This window comes from Euprymna scolopes, chromosome 31 (genome assembly GCF_053919585.1).
Source record: "Euprymna scolopes isolate OS-2025 chromosome 31, ASM5391958v1, whole genome shotgun sequence".
In the NCBI taxonomy this organism is placed as follows: Eukaryota; Metazoa; Mollusca; class Cephalopoda; order Sepiida; family Sepiolidae; genus Euprymna; species Euprymna scolopes.
In genome coordinates this window covers 68,869,214-68,891,119 of record NC_136512.1, presented here as the reverse complement: position 1 = coordinate 68,891,119, position 21,906 = coordinate 68,869,214, and the positions used below count along the sequence as shown (strand labels likewise).

Sequence of the window (21,906 nt, the reverse complement as noted above, 5' to 3'; positions counted from 1 at the left end):
GTATTAGTAGTAGTGTTATATTTAATAGTATTATTAGTAGTGTTATATTTAGGAGTATTAGTAGTAGTGTTATATTTAGTAGTATTATTAGTAGTGTTATATTTAGTAGTATTAGTAGTAGTGTTATATTTAGTAGTATTAGTAGTAGTGTTATATTTAATAGTATTAGTAGTAGTGTTATATTTAGTAGTATTAGTAGTAGTGTTATATTTAATAGTATTAGTAGTAGTGTTATATTTAGGAGTATTAGTAGTAGTGTTATATTTAGTAGTATTATTAGTAGTGTTATATTTAGTAGTATTAGTAGTAGTGTTATATTTAGTAGTGTTATATTTAGTAGTGTTATATTTAGTAGTATTAGTAGTAGTGTTATATTTAGTAGTATTAGTAGTAGTGTTATATTTAATAGTATTATTAGTAGTGTTATATTTAATAGTATTATTAGTAGTGTTATATTTCGGAGTATTAGTAGTAGTGTTATATTTAGTAGTATTATTAGTAGTGTTATATTTAGTAGTATTAGTAGTAGTGTTATATTTAGTAGTATTATTAGTAGTGTTATATTTAATAGTATTATTAGTAGTGTTATATTTAGGAGTATTAGTAGTAGTGTTATATTTAGTAGTATTAGTAGTAGTGTTATATTTAGTAGTATTAGTAGTAGTGTTATATTTAGTAGTGTTATATTTAGTAGTGTTATATTTAGTAGTATTAGTAGTAGTGTTATATTTAGTAGTATTAGTAGTAGTGTTATATTTAATAGTATTATTAGTAGTGTTATATTTAGGAGTATTAGTAGTAGTGTTATATTTAGTAGTATTATTAGTAGTGTTATATTTAGTAGTATTAGTAGTAGTGTTATATTTAGTAGTATTAGTAGTAGTGTTATATTTAATAGTATTAGTAGTAGTGTTATATTTAGTAGTATTAGTAGTAGTGTTATATTTAATAGTATTAGTAGTAGTGTTATATTTAATAGTATTATTAGTAGTGTTATATTTAATAGTATTATTAGTAGTGTTATATTTAGTAGTATTATTAGTAGTGTTATATTTAGTAGTGTTATATTTAATAGTATTATTAGTAGTGTTATATTTAGGAAAATTAGTAGTAGTGTTATATTTAGTAGTATTATTAGTAGTGTTATATTTAGTAGTATTAGTAGTAGTGTTATATTTAGTAGTATTAGTAGTAGTGTTATATTTAATAGTATTAGTAGTAGTGTTATATTTAGTAGTATTAGTAGTAGTGTTATATTTAATAGTATTATTAGTAGTGTTATATTTAATAGTATTATTAGTAGTGTTATATTTAGGAGTATTAGTAGTAGTGTTATATTTAGTAGTATTATTAGTAGTGTTATATTTAGTAGTATTAGTAGTAGTGTTATATTTAGTAGTATTATTAGTAGTGTTATATTTAATAGTATTATTAGTAGTGTTATATTTAGGAGTATTAGTAGTAGTGTTATATTTAGTAGTATTATTAGTAGTGTTATATTTAGTAGTATTAGTAGTAGTGTTATATTTAGTAGTGTTATATTTAGTAGTGTTATATTTAGTAGTATTAGTAGTAGTGTTATATTTAGTAGTATTAGTAGTAGTGTTATATTTAATAGTATTATTAGTAGTGTTATATTTAGGAGTATTAGTAGTAGTGTTATATTTAGTAGTATTATTAGTAGTGTTATATTTAGTAGTATTAGTAGTAGTGTTATATTTAGTAGTATTAGTAGTAGTGTTATATTTAATAGTATTAGTAGTAGTGTTATATTTAGTAGTATTAGTAGTAGTGTTATATTTAATAGTATTAGTAGTAGTGTTATATTTAGGAGTATTAGTAGTAGTGTTATATTTAGTAGTATTATTAGTAGTGTTATATTTAGGAGTATTAGTAGTAGTGTTATATTTAGTAGTATTATTAGTAGTGTTATATTTAGTAGTATTAGTAGTAGTGTTATATTTAATAGTATTAGTAGTAGTGTTATATTTAGGAGTATTATTAGTAGTGTTATATTTAGTAGTATTAGTAGTAGTGTTATATTTAGTAGTGTTATATTTAGTAGTATTAGTAGTAGTGTTATATTTAGTAGTATTAGTAGTAGTGTTATATTTAGTAGTATTATTAGTAGTGTTATATTTAGTAGTATTAGTAGTAGTGTTATATTTAGTAGTGTTATATTTAGTAGTGTTATATTTAGTAGTATTAGTAGTAGTGTTATATTTAGTAGTGTTATATTTAGTAGTGTTATATTTAGTAGTATTAGTAGTAGTGTTATATTTAGTAGTATTATTAGTAGTGTTATATTTAGTAGTATTATTAGTAGTGTTATATTTAGTAGTATTAGTAGTAGTGTTATATTTAGTAGTGTTAGTAGTAGTGTTATATTTAGTAGTATTAGTAGTAGTGTTATATTTAGGAGTATTATTAATAGTGTTATATTTAGTAGTATTAGTAGTAGTTATATTTAGTAGTATTATTAGTAGTGTTATATTTAGTAGTATTAGTAGTAATGTTATATTTAGTAGTATTAGTAGTAGTGTTATATTTAGTAGTATTAGTAGTAGTGTTATATTTAGTAGTGTTATATTTAGTAGTATTAGTAGTAGTGTTATATTTAGTAATATTAGTAGTAGTGTTATATTTAGTAGTATTAGTAGTAGTGTTATATTTAGTAGTATTATTAGTAGTGTTATATTTAGTAGTATTAGTAGTGGTGTTATATTTATTAGTATTAGTAGTAGTGTTATATTTAGTAATATTAGTAGTAATGTTATATTTAGTAGTATTCGTAGTAGTATTATATTTAGTATTAGCAATAGTAGCATTATATTAATAGTATTAGTAATAGTAGTGTTATATGTAGTAACAGTAGTATTATATTTAGTAGTATTAGTAATAGTGTTATATTTAGTAGTATTAGTGACTTCATCACCAACCTTGAAGTGCTCGAACAGGCCAAAATCAGCAGCATTGGGACCATGCTGCTTGAATCATAACTACGCTGAGCTGGCTACGTCTCCAGAATGAAAGACCACCCCCTTTCCAAAATTACGTTGTATGGCTAACTTTCCGCTGGCCACTGCCACAAAAGAGCGCTAAAGAAACGATACAAAGACTGAAAAAATGCTTGGTGCCTGCCACATCGACCACCACTAGTGTAATTCGGAAGGTTTAAGGTTCATTTCTCATTGTAGGCGACCGAAAAATGCAATTGCAAATTACTTAGAACCTCCATCCAGTCATGGCTGACAGAACAAGAGCATGCTATCCCCGTGAAGTAAAAAAATTCTGTTTAGATTCCCGAGTTTCACAGAAACATATCAGAGTTCGACAAGATACACCTGAAGAAGGTCGGAGGTTACATTTGACTGAAACGTTGTGAAAATGACACTCAAGATGAGAACAGTAATCTGATGAATCAACATAATATGAAGTGTTGATTTTTTTGGTTTCTTGTATTTCAAGCAGCAAAATTTGTGAAACAATAATGACAAGACCAACTGATAAACAAAAAAAAAACTTTTAAAATGAGTTTAATTCAAATGACTTGTAGATTAGTTCTTTTAATTGCCTTCGAATCTGTTTTTCCGTAAAACAATTTTGAATTACATCTGTCTTTGTAAACTATTCTTCAATAGAATAGCATAAACATATAAAGACAATACCTGTAATAAAAATGGAAGACAATCGATTAGGTAAGAAAAAATATTTAGTTTTCATCATTTTTTTACAAAACACACGCAACATTATTTTTTGGACATCGTTGAAAAACTGTTAATAGTCTGTAATATCACTTTTCTTCTAAATAACTTTTATCAATCTCTCTTCATAATGATTAAACATATGCACAATAACACCTTTACGTGTTTCTATTATTTGTTCTTTGACATCTAGTATTCGTTCCCATAGTTGAGCCTCTTTCGTTATTTCAGGTCTATCATAGACAAATTACGCAAGCGTTTCCTAAACATTTTCCATTAAATTTAGATCTGGGCTTTTTGCAGGCCATTCCAAAGTAGTCATATTCACTTTAGCCATCCATTCTTTCATGAGTTTTGACACATGGATGCTGCAATTGTCTTGTGTAGAACAAAACCATTCCCCCATCTTTCTTCTTACCCTTGGTAGGGCTTTCTCGTCCAGCAACTGTTTGTAGCTTTCACTGTTCTGTCGTCCTTTCAGCCACTCCAACCATATATGTCCATTAGCAAAGATCATACCCCAAATCATAACTCCTCCTCCTCCCATCTGTCATTTGTTCAGTACAACAGGCTCAGCCCTTCTCAACCAAGTCCACCATCCACCGTGCCCATCAAACTTGAAACGTTTCTAATCAGAAAATATAACCTTCTTAAAGTCAACATACTTTGTTAACCACCTTTTAGCACTCTCCAGTCTTGCTCTTTTGTGTTTCTTTGTTAGTGTAATTTTTTTCTTAGCCTTTGCATACTTCAAATCAATCCTTTGCAGCGTTCTTTGTACTGTTCAGATGTTTACATCCAATTCACATTTCTCCTTCACTTTTCTTGCTGTAACTTTTTCTCCAGATGTCAAAAGCTGTGTCATAGTCCTTTTTATTCTCCTTTCAGTCCTCTTGCTAATTGATCTTTTCCATCATCTCTTCTTTTTCCGCTCGGAGTTTGTCTTCAGCATGTATTCGACTATTGATTTTGACAGCTTCAAATCCATGGCGATCCTTCTGATGGTGAAGCCATCTTCCCGCTTCTTCTATGCCAAACAAACGACTTCTTTTGAATGCATTTTACCTTATTAAACTTAATTGTTTTGCCAGTAGAATAGAACAGATAATTGATTCTAATGATGACAGCTAAGTGTACAAGCAGAAAATTTGCATACAGTAACATATAGATGAACATAACTCTTAATAAAATAGGATTTTTTGTCATGTCCGAAAAATAGTGTCGCGCAAGTTTTTGCAAAAATCACAAAAAAATAAAATTATCAAAGCCAAACTAAAACAATTATTACACTAGTAGTGGATTTTTACTCCTCAACTACGTACTTACAATCTCAAAAGTTTTTAGCACTAGTAACCACCTTAAAGTACTTTTTTCAAAGTGTCTGAAAAATATTGTTGGGCCTCTGTACCAGATATTAATCTTATTTCAACCGTAACTTGAAGAGGTCTTTTCATATTGAAGTTAAAAATTATATAATTATAATTGTTTTTCGATGTTTTTTCGAAATTTAGTTGTGTTTATGGATTTTTGAGATGAGGATTGACAATTTGTATTATTTGGACTATGGTTCTCCTCTTCAGTGTTATTTTCGCAACATTTTGGTCGATGTAACCTCCGATCTTCTTCAGGTGTATCTTGTTGAACTCCGGAATCTTTCTGCTGCTACAAACCTGTTAAACTTGATTTTAGGGATATACGACAAGAGGAAGAGAGAGAGAGAGAGTAACAACCTTAGTTGAAGTCAGTATCTCTAATGATGTTGGCTTATTCAGGGCTGAGAAGAAGAAGAAGAAGAAGAAGAAGAAGAAGCAGATAACTAAATACGAAGTTGTGATGTATGACAGGACAAGAAGCAAAGTTTGATATGTCAGCTTAGGCCCAACTTTTAAACTTTTGTAGGACTCTTATAGTCCACACTGATTAACCTCTATTCAAATATTGTATCAGAGAGACACCAAAGAAGAAATGTGTCATCCTTGTGATATTTTTAAACCTAATATGAATTCGTTTTTGCTTTCAAGGTATTTACGGCATAATAATTATTGTCAATTATTCCGTCTCGGTTAACTTGCCGAAATTGAAGAAATGAGAAAAATCTAAAACAATAGAAAGCATATTTTTAATTATTGCAAAAATATGAATTCGTTATATATCCCCCCCGCCTCCTCCCCCCAAAAATGCCAGCCATGAAATCTTTCATAAAATTTAACACAAATAAACTTCAGTCTATGCCTAACTTGTCCACCAAGTTTTAGTCAAGAAGATCCAACAGTTTTGGTTTCTGAAATTTTGAGGTGAGCATTGATAATTCATATAATTTGGATTATTCAGACTATGCTCACAATGTTTCAGTCAGTTAACTTTTGCCCTTTTTTCAAGTGTATTTTGTTGAATTCAGAAATCTGCACAGAAGTTCAAACGAAACTCATGTTTAATCCATAAGCACCCGTGGCATAGTGGATAAAGTATTTAGTAAAATTCTGGTGCAAGTTCACTCTTCTGGTGGTTGGAGATTCCATTCTCAGTGCGGGCGACACTCAAAATACAATTCTGAATTGTTTAAGACTTCTACTCGGTCATGTACTTGGTCGGGCTGACGGAACAAGAGCATGCTACTTCCCTGTAGATTAAGTAAAGGGTTCTGTTCTGAAATTCCATGCAGATTCTAAAGTTTTACAGAAAGATTTCCGAGTTCAACAGAAAGAGTCCCAAGTTGGACAAGATACACTTGAAGAAGGTCGGAGGTTACATCGACTGAAACGTTGTAGGAATAATACTCAAAATTAGGACAGTAGTTTAAAGAATCTAAATAACACAAGTTTTTCTCTTTTTTTTTTTTTTTGTTACTTATTTTAATTTAACTTACTTCGCCAACTTTTCCCTGATTGAAACAATCTAACCCTATTTTTCTATAAATTAAAACTTGCAATTCTTTTTTCTTAAAACTACGTGTGGTAGTTCACATGGGCTGTTTAGTTGTTGAGCTTCGTATCATATCAACCCTCATTAAGTCATGAGATGTCAAAACAGCATGTATATTTTGTATCTGTTCAACACTCTTGGTTCAATCACCATTCAATGTCAATCATACGAACACTTGATCCAGAATAAAGACCATACTTTTAGAATAAAGACTTTAATAAGAAGTGCAGAAAGTGGACCTTGGTTTTACTTTCGGCTGCATAACTCTCGCTTCCCTTATTTTAGCCTTTAGTCCTCACATTCCCGGAGCGATTTTTCTGACAAAGAGAAAAGAATTGCTCTTTTCTAGGTCAGAATCTACTCTATCTAACACTTATGATGAGCAAATTTTTTTTACCTTGAGTTAGTACTTTTTTATTTGAAGTCCTTACATCAAGTGGCTTCATGCCTTGTCTGGAGCGATTTCCATTAAAGAAAAAAAAATCTTTCCTCTTTGCTCGCTAGCAGATTTAATTTGTCTTGACCATCTCCTTTAATAGGAAAGACTACAAAAATAAAATGTAAATTTTGCTTTGTGCTTTGTATATGTCATTCATTCGTTTTACCCTTTGAAGAAAAAACATCTGCATTTTTATCTGTATGGACTTGTTTTGGGCACAGTCTTCAACAGGAGAGACCTCCTGAGGAAGATATAAGTCTTGCTTTGTGGTTAGCCTTTTAAAGAATGACGTTTGTATTTTTATATTGTTTTATTTTATTTTTATTTGTATTTTAAATGCAACAAAGCATTTCTCCAAATATCATTTCTAGATGTATCCATAAATAGGGAGCAGAGTTATCTCCCTTTAAGGAGAATTTTTTTTAATAAACTAGTTATGTTCCTTCATCAAAAAAAAAAGGTGGGAATCCACAAATCTTCTGGTAAACAAAATCTCACAGCAAGTATGAACTGGAGAGAAAGCATTATAAATCAAGATAGGTTGATTTGGAAGTCAGTTTCTTAAAGCTGTCCAACACATGCCAGTATGTAAAACGGATGTCAAACTGAATATGATGATGATGATGATGATGATGATGATGATGATGATATTTTTGTTTTCGTATGTTTTTATTTCAGGCTGAAGGGGCCACTCTTCAATTAAGACGGCGATCAGATGCCAAAGAACCTACATTGGAATTGGTAGTGCTAACCTGCTGTATTTCTCTAACGCCAGGTCTTCAGACTCTCCAAAAAAAGAAACTCACTCTTTCAGTTACGGTCTCACTGAATCCTTCGACCAATTATAACGAATCGCAACTCTTGTGTAAGTACTGATTCCATTTTTTTTTTTTTCAATCCATTACAGTTTATACAGTAAAGGGAACTTTTTTCAGCCTTGACAGAGTGCAAAATCGACTTTGGAATCTAGTGGAGAATATTCTCTTCTTTTCCCTGCAGTCTTTTTTGCACAAAAGAAACGTTGCTAGTTTTTCTCTACTTCATCGTTATTTTCATGATAGGTGTTCGACTGAGCTCCAATATCTGGTTTCCCTTCCCTTGTAAAACATTCACAGCAAAAACTCGTCTAACCACAACCACTTTTAAAATAGCTTCCTTTCTTCTTCTGTGTACCAAACGGAGTTTCCATGAGCAGGGTTTCTTTCCAAGAACTAGCCATTTGTGGAAGACAATACCATGTTCAAATCTAGTTCATTCTACAGAAACATTCTCTCTTAGGGATGTTGGTGATCTTCACATGGCCCCTTCCATAAGTACCTTTTCTAGAATTCTAACTGGAAAGATATCATTCTAACTAGAAAGATATTCAAAATCACGTATTGTAAGTTGTCACGATTGCTATTGTTACAATAACAATAGCAATAGCGACAACTTGCAGTACGTGATTTTGAATGTATGCTTAATTTCTAAGCTGGGCGCTGATTAGTGCAAACAGTTAACTTCCTTTCTAGCTTGCTCATTCAGAAGCCATCTAGACTTTTCCTTTCTTTTCGGCTAAGAAACAACAGTGAGTTGGCTCATTCCGCAGTCTTTCTTTCGCCTCTAATCTTCTCTCTTGGAACACAACTAAACCTCCACCCCCCAGGCTGTGTGACCCTGAGGTTCAGCAAGAAGCTTCATGGACTTAACATGACTACTACAGCAGGACACACATGAACTTAATATAACACACCCGTATATATAGACGTGGCCCTGTGTACTGTGCACAAACATTCTCATGTATGCATTCTCGATACTTATGCAGAGAAGTTACCATGCTGAAATAATAACGTTATTATTTAGAAACCCATTCTTTACATGAGGAGAGGGAGTGCTTTTGTGGGAACATGATGAGAATTAGCAGCGAACCGGATGTTAACGCATCCAACATGAGAGACAAAATGAAAAATCGTCTTTTGCACATGGCTCCACGCATCACTTCTGCTTGGGAAGAAAAAAATAAGATAACCACAAAATAATTATCGACCAATGGCAGAGCTCCGCGCCTAAAATAAGCATCTCAAATATCACAGTCACTGGGAGCCAGTTTGCTACTATAAAACGAGGGTTTTTAGGGAACCAGGAGGGAGGAGGAGAAAGAAGACGAAGACGCAGGGCTACTAGTGCTGATGAAAGAAGTCACTCGCTTTCCAGTTACAAGCCAGGACACGCATCACTGATAGCAGGATGACCGGCCTACCCTAACCCTCTTCATCGTCCAAAAGATAAGTTACATTTTACGAACATTCATTCCTTGTCAATTCATACATACCTACAAACAGTTTACGAACATTCATTCCTTGTCAATTCATACATACCTACAAACATTTTATGAACATTCATCTCCTTTGTTAAATCACATTCCATCCTACGAACACTTTGCCTCTCCTAATACAAATTGTTGGTAGTAAATAAAATCTGTTCTCAACCTTCACTATTCGTCTGTCTTTATATGGAGTCAGAATCTACACACTTCCAACGTTATTCATTTCAGGTATTCTTGGTTGTGGCCTCTATGGCATCCTTTCCCACCTCTAGTCCCTTTTTTATAAATACCGAGGCCATACTTTGTAACTATTCTGTAATTTCACCTAACAATTCAATAAAAAAAAGATATTGCAAAACTTGAATTCAGCTTGAAAATATTATTTAAAAAAATAGCATGATAACTTCTATGCATAAGCACTGAATTTTCTTTGTTCTTTACATATGTTATGGGGACTTATCCGTTCACTCATAATGGACTCTGCTAACCATTATATAAATCACGAGATTAATACTCTCGTGAGGAAATATTGCAGCCTAACACGAAACTACAGACTGTCTAACTCAACAGTCGGTAAATATCAACGACCTTTCTTTGTAATCACTTTCTTGTACAATATCAATATATTTTTTCTATCTAAACCTGTTGTTCGCATCTCCGTTTATGATCTTTATCTAGGACCACAACAATATATGAACTCTTTTCTTTTACTAACAGGATATTTATTTAACGCCAGGTGGACTTTCAAACCTTTAGTTTTCGTCCATGCTTATGGAATCAGATGGGAGCCTCACCTGAAATTCCGAAAGACTTGTTGCAATGAAGATAAATATTATCCTATTTTGTTATTTCATTTTTTTTTTTAATTTTTTTAGATAACTTTCACAAGAAAACACTAGCAATGTTAAGTTGTCTCCCTTTGTCTTTATATAAAAAGAGTTCTGTTGTGTTAAATTCTTGGAGTGATCTCCCTTGCTTGATCTTGTGGATTATTAACTGAAAAACAAAGATGGAGGCTTTGATAAAAAAAAAAAAGTGTGTGTCTGTGGTTGAAGTTATGTGAAAAGTAAATCAGCAGTCTTTATATAAACATATATACATTACTAACTTTATATATAACGAAATTGGATTAAAATAACTTTTGCATTTTATATAAATACTGCTTTATAGAAATTTGGGTGCGGGTCGTCTCCTAGTTTCATGGTGTGAGCCATGACATGCTTACACTTACCTTCTTATCCTGATTGTTATATCAATGCTGTTTCCGCTGTGTAACTCCTTGCATCCCGGGCGACGCCACGTAAAATTAGTTATACATAAAAACACTTGTTCTTATTTTTTTCTTCATACCATAAAAGGAAATGACTGTATTAAGTCTGTATGTTTATATCTTTAATTAAAAACTCTCGGAGACAATAATTTATTAAGTTTTGAAAGAATTACAAAAAAGAAAAATCAGGTGATTAATTTATTTCTTATTGGAAATTACATTTCAAAAAACAAACAAACAAACAAAAAATAACAGATTTTGTTTCCAATTCATGATTCTGGAAAATTGGTTTCCCGATGAATGCTATCTGTCTGTGGAAGTACGTGATTGGTTTAACGGACACTGCTTCAGACTATGGAATTAGCTATTCCTATTATAGTTTAAGTTCTATCCATTTGCCTCCTCCTGAGAAACAAGTTGGAAACAAAGTCAATTTTTAATGTCGAACCAAACTTCCTAAAGATTATCAAATATTCACATTTTCAACACACATACACCCAGACAACTTAAGCCTCTTTGGGGATTGTACAACCCAATTTTCTTCAGAGGATAATGTTTATATTCTTATAAAAGAGTTATTGTTTGTGCGTTATGGAACACAAAATATTAACAGTTGAAAGATATATAAATTTTGATAAAGATTTTTTTTTTCACAGAATTTAAAGGCATCATTGAAATTCATTCATTTCTGTCTTGTGTCACAAGGTGGCAATTATTGGTTAGGTCCATAAAATAGTCAAAGTATATTAGAATAGGAAAGGGAGAAGAGAAAATTCAATTTAACAAAGTATGTGTTGGTGATGAATGTATCTGAGCTCGAAGCTCCCTATTCTTCCTTGTCAGAGTTCAAAATCGACTTTGTAACTTAATAGGTGATGCTCTTTTCTTTTCCCTGCGACCTTTTTCCCACAGAAGAGATTTCGCCCAGCGGATTTGGTCATTTGCATGTGTTAGCTCTCATACAACTGCTGCTGCTGTTAATAGCACTCGTGGCTCTATTATATAAACACCGTAATTAATAAATATTTGAAAATATAAAGAATTTAAAGCATAAAAAACCTTTTTCTAAAATTACTCGATTCGGCATAAGATAACCCGAAAAGGGTTGGTCTGCCGGAAAACAAAACAACCAATTGTGTGAGGAAGAGTCTCGGTCTCTTCAAAATTCGAAAAATTGGCGAAAAACATTAATTCCTTCAACCTCAACTGGACAGTTCTCTACAAGGAAGGGTCAGTTTTTCCATCAACATTTTTACAAGTCATTGTCTCTTTTCAATTGACTACCCTTAATTCCAATGCTCACGACATCCAGTTTCGCGATAGATGCATCAGCTAAGACGTTAGGTTTTTTTTTTCTTTTCACCTTCTTTTCCTCCTTTGCGCTACAGGTTCGAGCCTGCCTACTACCACTTTTTTATTTTAACAGTTCTCTCCACCTGGGCTGCCTACTGTTGTTTGTTTTGATCCCCCCCTCCTCGCTACTACCACTTTTTTATAACACCTCCCCCCCTCCCGGGAGAGGGCGGTTCCTACTACAACATCTCGCTACACACGGGCAACGCCGGGTACCCCTGCTAGTTATTAAATATTTGAAGATATAAAGAATTTTAAGCATAAAAATCTTTTTTTCTAAAATTACTGGATTCGGCATAAGATAACCCAAAAAGGATTGGTATGCGGTAAAACAAAACAACCAATTTGTACGAGAAAGAGCCCCGACTTGTGGCCTATTTCCAAATTTACAAGTGATGCATTTTAGTTTTTGTTCTGTTTTATTATAGTTAGTTGCCATATTGAAGTTCAGAAATTCAAATAATATGATGTTTGAATGCTTTGAGTTATGTCGACTTCCAATGGGAAGTATCGGCACGAGAGGGCGGGTGGGAGAGGGTGGTCTAACCCTAGCAAGAAAGAAAAAAAAAGAAGAAAATAGTTTCACCGAAAAATAGCAACTGATGGAGAAGAGAAAAAAAAAGAAGAGAAATACCTTACCTTAATTTTCTTGCAACAGGTTGCCGATTTTGCGACCTCATATAGTAAATTCCTGTACCAAGGTCAGGTAATTATCGCAGGAAAAATAATTGTAGATCTGAAAGGATCTTCAGAGGCAAATGTATACAAGTAAAAAAAAAAAAAATAATGACTTGAGCAAAGAAGAGAGCGAAGCTGCAAAAGGAAAGAAGAAGAGGAAGAAGAAGAGGAAGAAGCAAAAAAACATGCGCAACGAGCCTCTTTTATGGCAGACGACTGACACGTTACATCGATTACAAATAAAAACAATCCCTAGCAAGGCATTCGCTTCCTAGTCTCAAGCATGTCTGCATGAAGCTGCAGGAAGGTGAGTACCCTAACTTTTTCTGACGGAATAACTTTGTCTTATTCAATTGAAATAAGTATGGAATTTATCTGTTTTAGCCATGGATGAAATTCGCACCAGCACTCTAGGTAATCCAGCCAACCCTAGGTTCGCCAATTGCCCTTGTGACATGACATTAGACAACTGTGATGTTAATTGTTGTTGCGACAAGGTAAGTGTATATACACTATACTGCAAAATGGCTTCTTTTTTGTTTGTATTTGTTTTCTTTTTTGTCAAATTATGAAATTTTAAATAAATGTGACGGACCAATGAAAATGCTATTTCGAACTGAAATCTGGTAGACAGATAAAAATGGTGTTTGCATTTCAAGTCTGATACATTGCCATTTCAATTGCTATTTCAATTGCCATTTCAATTGCTATTTTGATTGCAATTTCAATTGCTATTCCAATTGCTATTTTGATTGCAATTTCGATTGCTATTTCAATTGCTATTTTGATTGCAATTTCAATTGCTATTTCAATTACTATTTTGATTGCTATTTCGATTACAATTTCAATTGCTATTTCAATTGCTATTTCAATTACAATTTCAATTGCTATTTCAATTGCTATTTCAATTACAATTTCAATTGCTATTTCAATTGCCATTACAATTGCTATTTCAATTGCCATTTCAATTGCCATTTCAATTGCCATTTCAGTTGCCATTTCAATTGTCATTTCAATTGGCATTTCAATTGCTATTTCAATTGTCATTTCAATTGCCATTTCAATTGCCATTTCAATTGCTATTTCAATTGGCATTTCAATTGCTATTTCGATTGCCATTTCAATTGGCATTTCAATTGCTATTTCGATTGCCATTTCAATTGCTATTTCAAACTATAGCTTCACATACCAATGAAAATGCCATTTCAAACTATAGCTTCACATACCAATGAAAATGCCATTTCAAACTATAACTTCACATACCAACGAAAATGCCATTTCAAATTGAAATTTGGCCGATAAAAATATTTGCATATGAAATCTGATAGATTGACATAATTGAGATTTGTAAACTGTAGCATAACAGATCGATGAAAATGCTATTTCGTGCTTAAGCATTAGAGATTGAGAAATATATTATTCCAAGCTTAAGCATGACAAACGACCAAAAATGCTATTTGGAACGTAAGCATGGCAAAATGATAAAAAATGCTAGTTCATTTGACACAAAATTTTATAAAAACTTACGCATAAAAGATCAACAAAAAATGCTGTTTCAGAATGAAGCTTGATACACCAACAGCATAGGTATCGCAAGCTAAAGTATGACAGACCAATGAAAATGTTATTTTAATTTTAAGCATGACAGATCGGTGAAAATTATATTTTGATTTTAAGCTCGATAGATCAACAGAAATGTTATTTTGATTATGACAGACCAACAGAAATGCGATTTTAATTTTAAGCATGACAAACCAATTAAAATATTATGTTAATTTTAATCATGACATACCAACGAAAATTATATTTTAATTTAAAACATGACAGACCAATCAAAATGTTATTTTAATTTTAAGCATGACAGACCAACAAAAATGCGTTTTCAACTTAAGAGACTGATAATAATATTATTTCGAATACAAGCATGAGAGATTGATGGAAATGCTATTTTAAATTAATGCACGATAGACCAATGAAAATTCTATTTTAATCTGAAAGATGGATTGATGGAAAAAATTCTGGTGACGACTGTGTTACGATACGCCCGTCGAGGGTTTCAACTTGGAATTTATTCCCGATTACGTATCGTGTTAAGAAATGTGGTGAATAATACATAGCTTACCTGAGTGTAGCTGCCGGAGGTGAGGATGCTCTTCCAACAATGGTGGGAGTATCTAAATTGAGTGACATGCATTTCTGCAGACAGGCCCATGACGGGAACCGAACTGGAGAGTTATACCTGTTTTGTGACGCTTCTAAAGAAGCATATGGATTTGCAGCCTACTATGTTCAGGACAACAATTCTGCATTGATCTTTGCCAAAGCACGAGTGGCTCCAGTGAGGGATAAGACATTACCAACTTTAGAACTAATGGCAGTATTTCTTGCTCTGAAGTGTTTGCCCACTATCTTGCTAGGATGCAAGGGTGTCCGCCCTTCTAGGTTGTGTGTGGTAACAGATGCACAAGTAGTACTGTCATGGATTTTATCAGAAACGATGACTAGTAAAAGCATCTTTGCTAGAAACAGGTTAAAGGATGTTCTGCTAATGAGCCTGGATTTGGAAACAAACTACGGCATCAGGCCGACCTTCAGGTATGTTTCTACCACCGAAAACCCGGCTGACTTAATCACTCGTGGATTAACGGTAAGGAAGTTTCGAGACAACTTTGACTTTTGGTACCATGGCCCTTCTTGGTTGCGCGGTGGGGTCTTGTCTTGGCCGGAGCAGGAGTTGCCCTGTCTTGATGATAGGTGCCAGCAGATTGTTCGTTCATCAACAAATTTTGCTGCGATTGTGGATGAGGAGTGTGCTTCGGTGATCTCCATGCGACGGTTCTCTACATTTACCCGTTTGTTGAGGGTAACTTCTTTAGTCTTCCGATTCATCGGCTTGATGAGGAAAAGGGAAGACAACTACAACAAGAAAGCCGCAATTTACTTAATAAAATGTTCTCAACAGCAAGAATTTACGGCTGAATTGAATTACCTGCGGAATCCTATGGTAAAGCCTGCACCTAATCGTGTTCAGGCACTAGATCTTTTTCTGGATGAGGAAGGGTTGATCCGCTCGCATGGACGGCTGGACAGGTCTTCTCAGTTTTCTTATGAAGTTAAGAATCCCTTGTTGCTGGGCAAGAATCATCACCTGACCCGACTTGTGATATTAGACTGCCATCTTAAATGTTCCCATCTGGGTACAGGATCAACCTTAACGGAATTGAAATGTCGTGGATACTGGGTACCTCAAGGGAGGCAGGCAGTCAAAAATGCCCTGAATTCCTGCACTAGGTGTAAAAGATACAATTCTAGGCCAGTGCTGCCTGAGAACATGGCCAATCTACCAACTTCTCGTGTCGAATTTGAGGTTCCTTATAGGAATACTGGAGTGGACTTCACAGGACATTTTTGGGTGAAGGAGGGTAACAGTGAGAAAACAATGTATCTGTTGTTGTTCACTTGTTTGAGTGTAAGAGCAGTGCATATAGAGGTGGTGCCAGACATGAGTATATTGTCCTTTTTTCAGGCTCTAGTCAGATTTACTAATGCACATGGTGTTCCAGAGTCAATTCTCAGCGACAACGCAAAAACCTTTCTGGGTAGTGGAAGACTATTTAAGCGCCTTTGTCTTCTCCAGGACTACCAGGCCAAATTTGGGTCATGTAACATTAAGTGGGAGACAATTCCACTATTTTCCCCCTGGGTTGGAGGAGTATGGGAGCGTAGCATCAAGACTTTAAAATCTTGCCTATACAAGGTTATTGGTAGGGGTAAGGTAGATTATTATACCTTCCTAACTATTGTCTCAGATATTCAACGGGCTGTAAACAACAGGCCCCTTACTTATCAAGAGTCCGCTGACAGGCAACCAATGATTATCACACCCAATATGTTTATTAGACCCAATAAAAGCCCTGGTCTATTGGTACCGTTGGGAAGAAATGATCTCTCCACCATGGTTCCTCCCAGCCAGAGAAGGTTGATTGAGACGATTGGATTACGAAATGAATGGTTGTCAAGATTTAGAGAACTGTGGTACAAGGAGTACCTCCTTGATCTTAGAGGAAGGATGCCAGGAAGATCTCAGATACCATTTCAGAATCGCATTAAAAGAAATGATGTAGTCTTGGTCAAGAGCCCTTTAAAACCACGACCCTTTTGGATGTTGGGTACTATACTTGAGGTTCTCCCAGGACAAGATGGAGTGGTGAGGACAGCTCGTGTCAGACAGGGCGATGGTTTGGTGAATGTCCATTCACTAAAGAATTTATATCCAATAGAAATTTCGCAATCTGATGATGATCTTGGGGAAAGTGAACCGAGTCAGGCGGGTGCATCCTCGCCTGTTGCTGCAGGTAGCAGTCAAAACCAGGAATCCTCTAGTTCATTTTCGGAAGGAGATGGCACCATTTGGTTGTGTCCTGCCTGCAATAGACCTCCAGGGAACCAAGATATGATATGCTGCGATTCCTGTGATGAGTGGTATCATTTTGAGTGTGTTGAAATTGACTTGGCTCCACCCGCTAGACAGAAATGGTACTGCAGTGATTGTGCACCTCAAAAGAGACGAAGGGGTAGACCTAGTCTGTTACCTGCTCAATAGAAGTAGTCTTGGGTAGGACTATAAACTACAACCGACAGCAGAGCCTAGGCTAAAGGACAGAATGAGGGTACCCTGAACCACTGTTACCTCCAGGTGGCCCTTGACTGAGGCCTAGCACCTGTTAGTCCCCCTGCAGGGTCACGCCAACTTAGTTTTTTTTATGAAGATATATATATATATATATATATATATATATATATATATATATATATATATATATATATATATATATATAAAAAATGCACTTTTTTTTTTTTTTTTTTGTTGGGAGAGTGTGGTGAATAATACATAGCTTACCTGAGTGTAGCTGCCGGAGGTGAGGATGCTCTTCCAACAATCAAGAAGAACAATAGCCTTGTGGTTATTTATACTAATAGAGTAAGGTAATTGTTATAAAAACCTTCCTCCTTTGTGAAGAGTTACTTATTCCTTTATTTTATGTTACTGTGGTTACAAGACCTGAGAAGAAGGTTGCGAAGAAGATTGTATTTTTTTCGCAACCTCACTTCAGGTTAGCTACTCTCAGTTATATGACATTTTTTTTCCAACAGAAAAGAAAAAACCGTAATATGCCGATCGTGGAACGTTATGACCCAAATGGCAAGATAATCCAAGGTTCTTTGATAATTACCATCATGAAATAATTCAGAGCACAATTCGACAAGGCAAGAAGAAATGACTGGACATAACAAGATTATACATATGTATTTATATATGCATCAACTATTTTATTATGTAAGAAAATTTAATAGACACAAAACAAATCATAGAATGCAAAGTCCCGACGGGGCAAAATAAAATGGGGTAAAATAAAACGGGGCAAATGGAAGAAAATTCGCAAGTTAACCAATGTCTTTCTTTTCTCTCCTTTTCTTTTCTTTAAAAAATAATATTTGGTCAAACGAAAACAAATGTCTGAAGCTTTTAGTTCTGCTATTCATGGGAGTGGAGTTGATCGGGATAAAAAGAGGGGGGATTAATAATAATAGAGTACTTATCTCTTAGAAAAGGTATAATCCCAATGAAATAAAAGATCCACGGAAATAAAATATTCAAGAGAAGTCTTCGTACAATTCCAAGCTTCTCAGAATTTTAATAGTTCTTTGACATTCGCAGTAACATGTCCATTCCTCGATTTACAGTAAGCATGGTTGTTTGGGGTGTCTGCCATTTTCTGCTGTGTTGATAAATCGGCATGTTGGCCCTTTATCCCGTGCAGTTATCTCCAAATTGAGTTAATTTAGTCACGTGGTGAAATTGGTAATTTCTCTGCCACAGATTCTGGCAACGTCTGCATGTTACAACGTTTGACCACAATTATTTTTTAAATATTTTCTGCCCTCAAGTGATTTCATTTGCGTGCCAACTTTATTTCAAATTACTTGCCCTCCCTCTTTCTTTATCTTTAGGAAGGAAGAACGAATATGGGGAGGGTAAGGAGATAAAGAAATGTGTAACATGACGAAGGGGGGGGGGCTGTTTGTCTATGTCATTTCCACTACGTTTTTAGCGTGAGCATCTGAATGACTCGTTTTTTTTTTCACCGATGGAATAAAATCTAATCAACAAAGGAGAGAGGAATCTTGTTATCGCGCATTGTAGCATCAACGCTTAATCGCGTTCGCGTGTAATAACGAGAACACATATAATCTTACCCAACACGTTGTACCAGAGTACGTCGCAAGGAGCATAGAATAAGTAATAACTCGACTCCTTTTTTTTTTTCTTTTTTATAACACTGACATTAATTTCCGGGTACTTATCCAAATAAAACGTGATCATAATTCTTTCTATCTGGCCCCTGTCCTCTCTAACGTCCTCGTCTGTCTGTGCGCACATTCTTTTTATAGTCTTTTTTCTTTTCCCCCACCGTGACGTCACTGTGCACACTCGCGTCCGCATTCTGTTACACACACACACACACACACACACACACACACACACATCTAAAAATAAAGACATTTATTGTGTGTTTATGATGATTACACATATAAAAATGTTTGGTATTTGGATTAATTCATTGTTATTTTCTTTTTACATTTTTTTTAATTTTTGTATAATTTTATTCTTCTCGCTTTTTTTTTGGGGGGGGAGGGGGTGATGGAATTCACAGCTCATTAATTAACGTTCCATTAGATATTGACAAAAAAAAATCTCTGGGTGTCTGCTTGCAAAGTTGAAAATCATAGAATTTAGACAAAACAGATGGAGAAAAATGTTCAGGAACCATTTTAAACAATGGTCACCCCCCCTCCCCCCAACCCCCTTTGGCACCACGGTAGTGGAAGCGAGTGGACTGGCGGGCAGATTTTTAAATTCCAAAGAATTTTCTATAAGACATTTGATAAGCGGCAATTCCGAAAATGGAAGTCGAAGAATTATTGCAAATGGGGAAATTGGAAATATGAAACTTATTTTGAAAAGTCTGTAATTTTTTTGTTGTTGCTTTTCTTGATTTTATTTTATTTTATTTATTTTATTTTATTGGGGGGGGGGGTAGTGGTGTTGATTCCTAATTCTTTGGAATTAAAATCTGTCATTGCTAATAACCAGAAATTGTCAAATAAGAATTGTTGAACCAGGAACAGACACACAAATCTTGCTTTAAATTTCACATGAGATTTGAAGAGAAATATTCGTTAGCTATATATATATATATATATATATATATATATATATATATATATATATATATATATATACTAGCATGGGTACCCGGCATTGCCTGGGTATTTGGAGGTGTATGTTGAGCTAAAAAAAAAAAAAAGAAAGAAAGCGATCAATTTTTTTAACTTTACCCCTATTATGACCTCTTAAAATTTATTGTTTTGGGCTCAAATCAAGTTATTAAGTTAGATCCATGTCCATGGAACGTATATCTAAAATTTCAAGTGATTAGACCCAAAATTGCCGGAGGAGTTTGGTAGGGTTCTCAAAGGTCAGATCGTTGAACTTTGACCCCTTAATCGACAAATTTTTGGCCGAAAGCCGATCACATCGATTTTCCCAAATCTCAGTACCCTGTACATCAAATTTCGAGTCTGTAGACTTAAAATTGACAGAATTATTGCGTAGGGAAATGTACACACACACACACACACACACACACACACAGATACACAGAAAGACACTTTCACTTTTATAGATATATAGATATATATATAATTCCAGGTTAATATTTTCCAGAGGTAAAATAACGAATGAAGTTTTAACGAGGTTACAACAAGAGTGCTCAATACCAAAGTAAGGCAAGATGTAGTTTTTATTTATTTTACATAAGCGTTAATATGTCGCTACACATCCATGAGCATGTTTCGGTCAGCCAGTTTCTACTAACTAGGGACCTCTTCAGGTGATATTGCTTATACAAAAGCTTAATCAGATTAAAACAAATAAAAAGTATATATATATATATATATATCTTTAATATAAAGCTGGATGTGTGTGTGTGTGTGTGTGTGTGTGTGTGTGTGTGTGTGTGTGTGTGGTCACGAATAGGCTCCTACATGGTTAACTATTTTAAAAAGCTGATTGCATATAATGATAGAAGATGTATCGAGACACGGGAATGGGTATGTTTGATCTGGCAGAACGGTGGTTCATTAAAATTGTGGGGTCTGCGTTCGCGCCTAGTCCACAAAGTATGGAAATTTAAAATTTAAAAAAAAAACGTTTACAAGTGTTTTTGATATAGATGTACATAAGAATACTTTGATAAGTATGTTTTAACTTAAATAGGGATGGTATAATAAAATTGTGGGGTCTGCGTTCGCGCCTGACCTCCATAGAATTGAAATATGCACAAACTTTAATAAAGACTTTTCATATTTGTCTGCGTAAGTATACTTTGATAATTATGTTTCAGTTTGAAGAAATATGGTATAATAAAATTGTGGGGTCTGCGTTCGCGCCTGACCTCCATAGAATTGAAATATGCACAAACTTTAATAAAGATTTTTCATATCTATCTGCGTAAGTATACTTTGATAATTATGTTTCAGTTTGAAGAAATATGGTATAATAAAATTATGGGGTGTTCGTTTGCGCCTGACCTCCATAGAATGGAAATATGTCACAAAGTTTAACAAGGTTTTTTAATATAGATCCACAGAATATTGTGATAAGTGTTTCAGTGTGAATAGGTATGGTATAATAAATTATGGGGGTTTCTATTTTATTTTTACTTTCATCATATTTTACCTTGGTTTTGATACCCCCAAATTCGAAGCTATCTCTTTACAACCCTTCCTTTTTTATAATCTATCATCTATAAATATAAAAGCGAAAATGTATGTATGTTTGTATGTGTGTTCGCTTTTTCTGTATGTCTACAAAAGGCTTTTTTCAGAGAAGCGGTCGGCCGCTTCACAACTTTTTAAAACTTTTTATATCACATATAAATCGTAATATCTCACAGTTAACAACGAAGCTTGCCTGTCTATTTAATTTGCTCGATTTCAACATTTGCCGCTCGCCGCATGTGGGTTAGTCTTTTTCCTATAACATCTTGGGAAAATAAAGATCCCGCAGTCAAACTTGAACTCATTAACTCATTAAAACGGGCATCTGCCAAATCCTAGTAATTAAATAAATTCAAACGTGCTTCCATTAGCATCTCGCGGTGGGGCAATG

General features: G+C 34.0%; 1 protein-coding gene across 1 annotated transcript in view; it reads left to right on the top strand.

Moving 5' to 3' along the window:
- The window catches only part of LOC145255806 (uncharacterized), a 654,582-nt gene that overhangs the window by 579,819 nt on the left and 52,857 nt on the right, over window positions 1-21,906 (top strand). Inside the window, exons 12-13 of the mRNA XM_080114494.1 lie at window positions 7,744-7,930; window positions 13,056-13,168. Of these exons, the coding sequence (XP_079970620.1) occupies window positions 7,744-7,930; window positions 13,056-13,168 (300 nt within the window). The remainder of the gene's footprint in view (window positions 1-7,743; window positions 7,931-13,055; window positions 13,169-21,906) is intronic.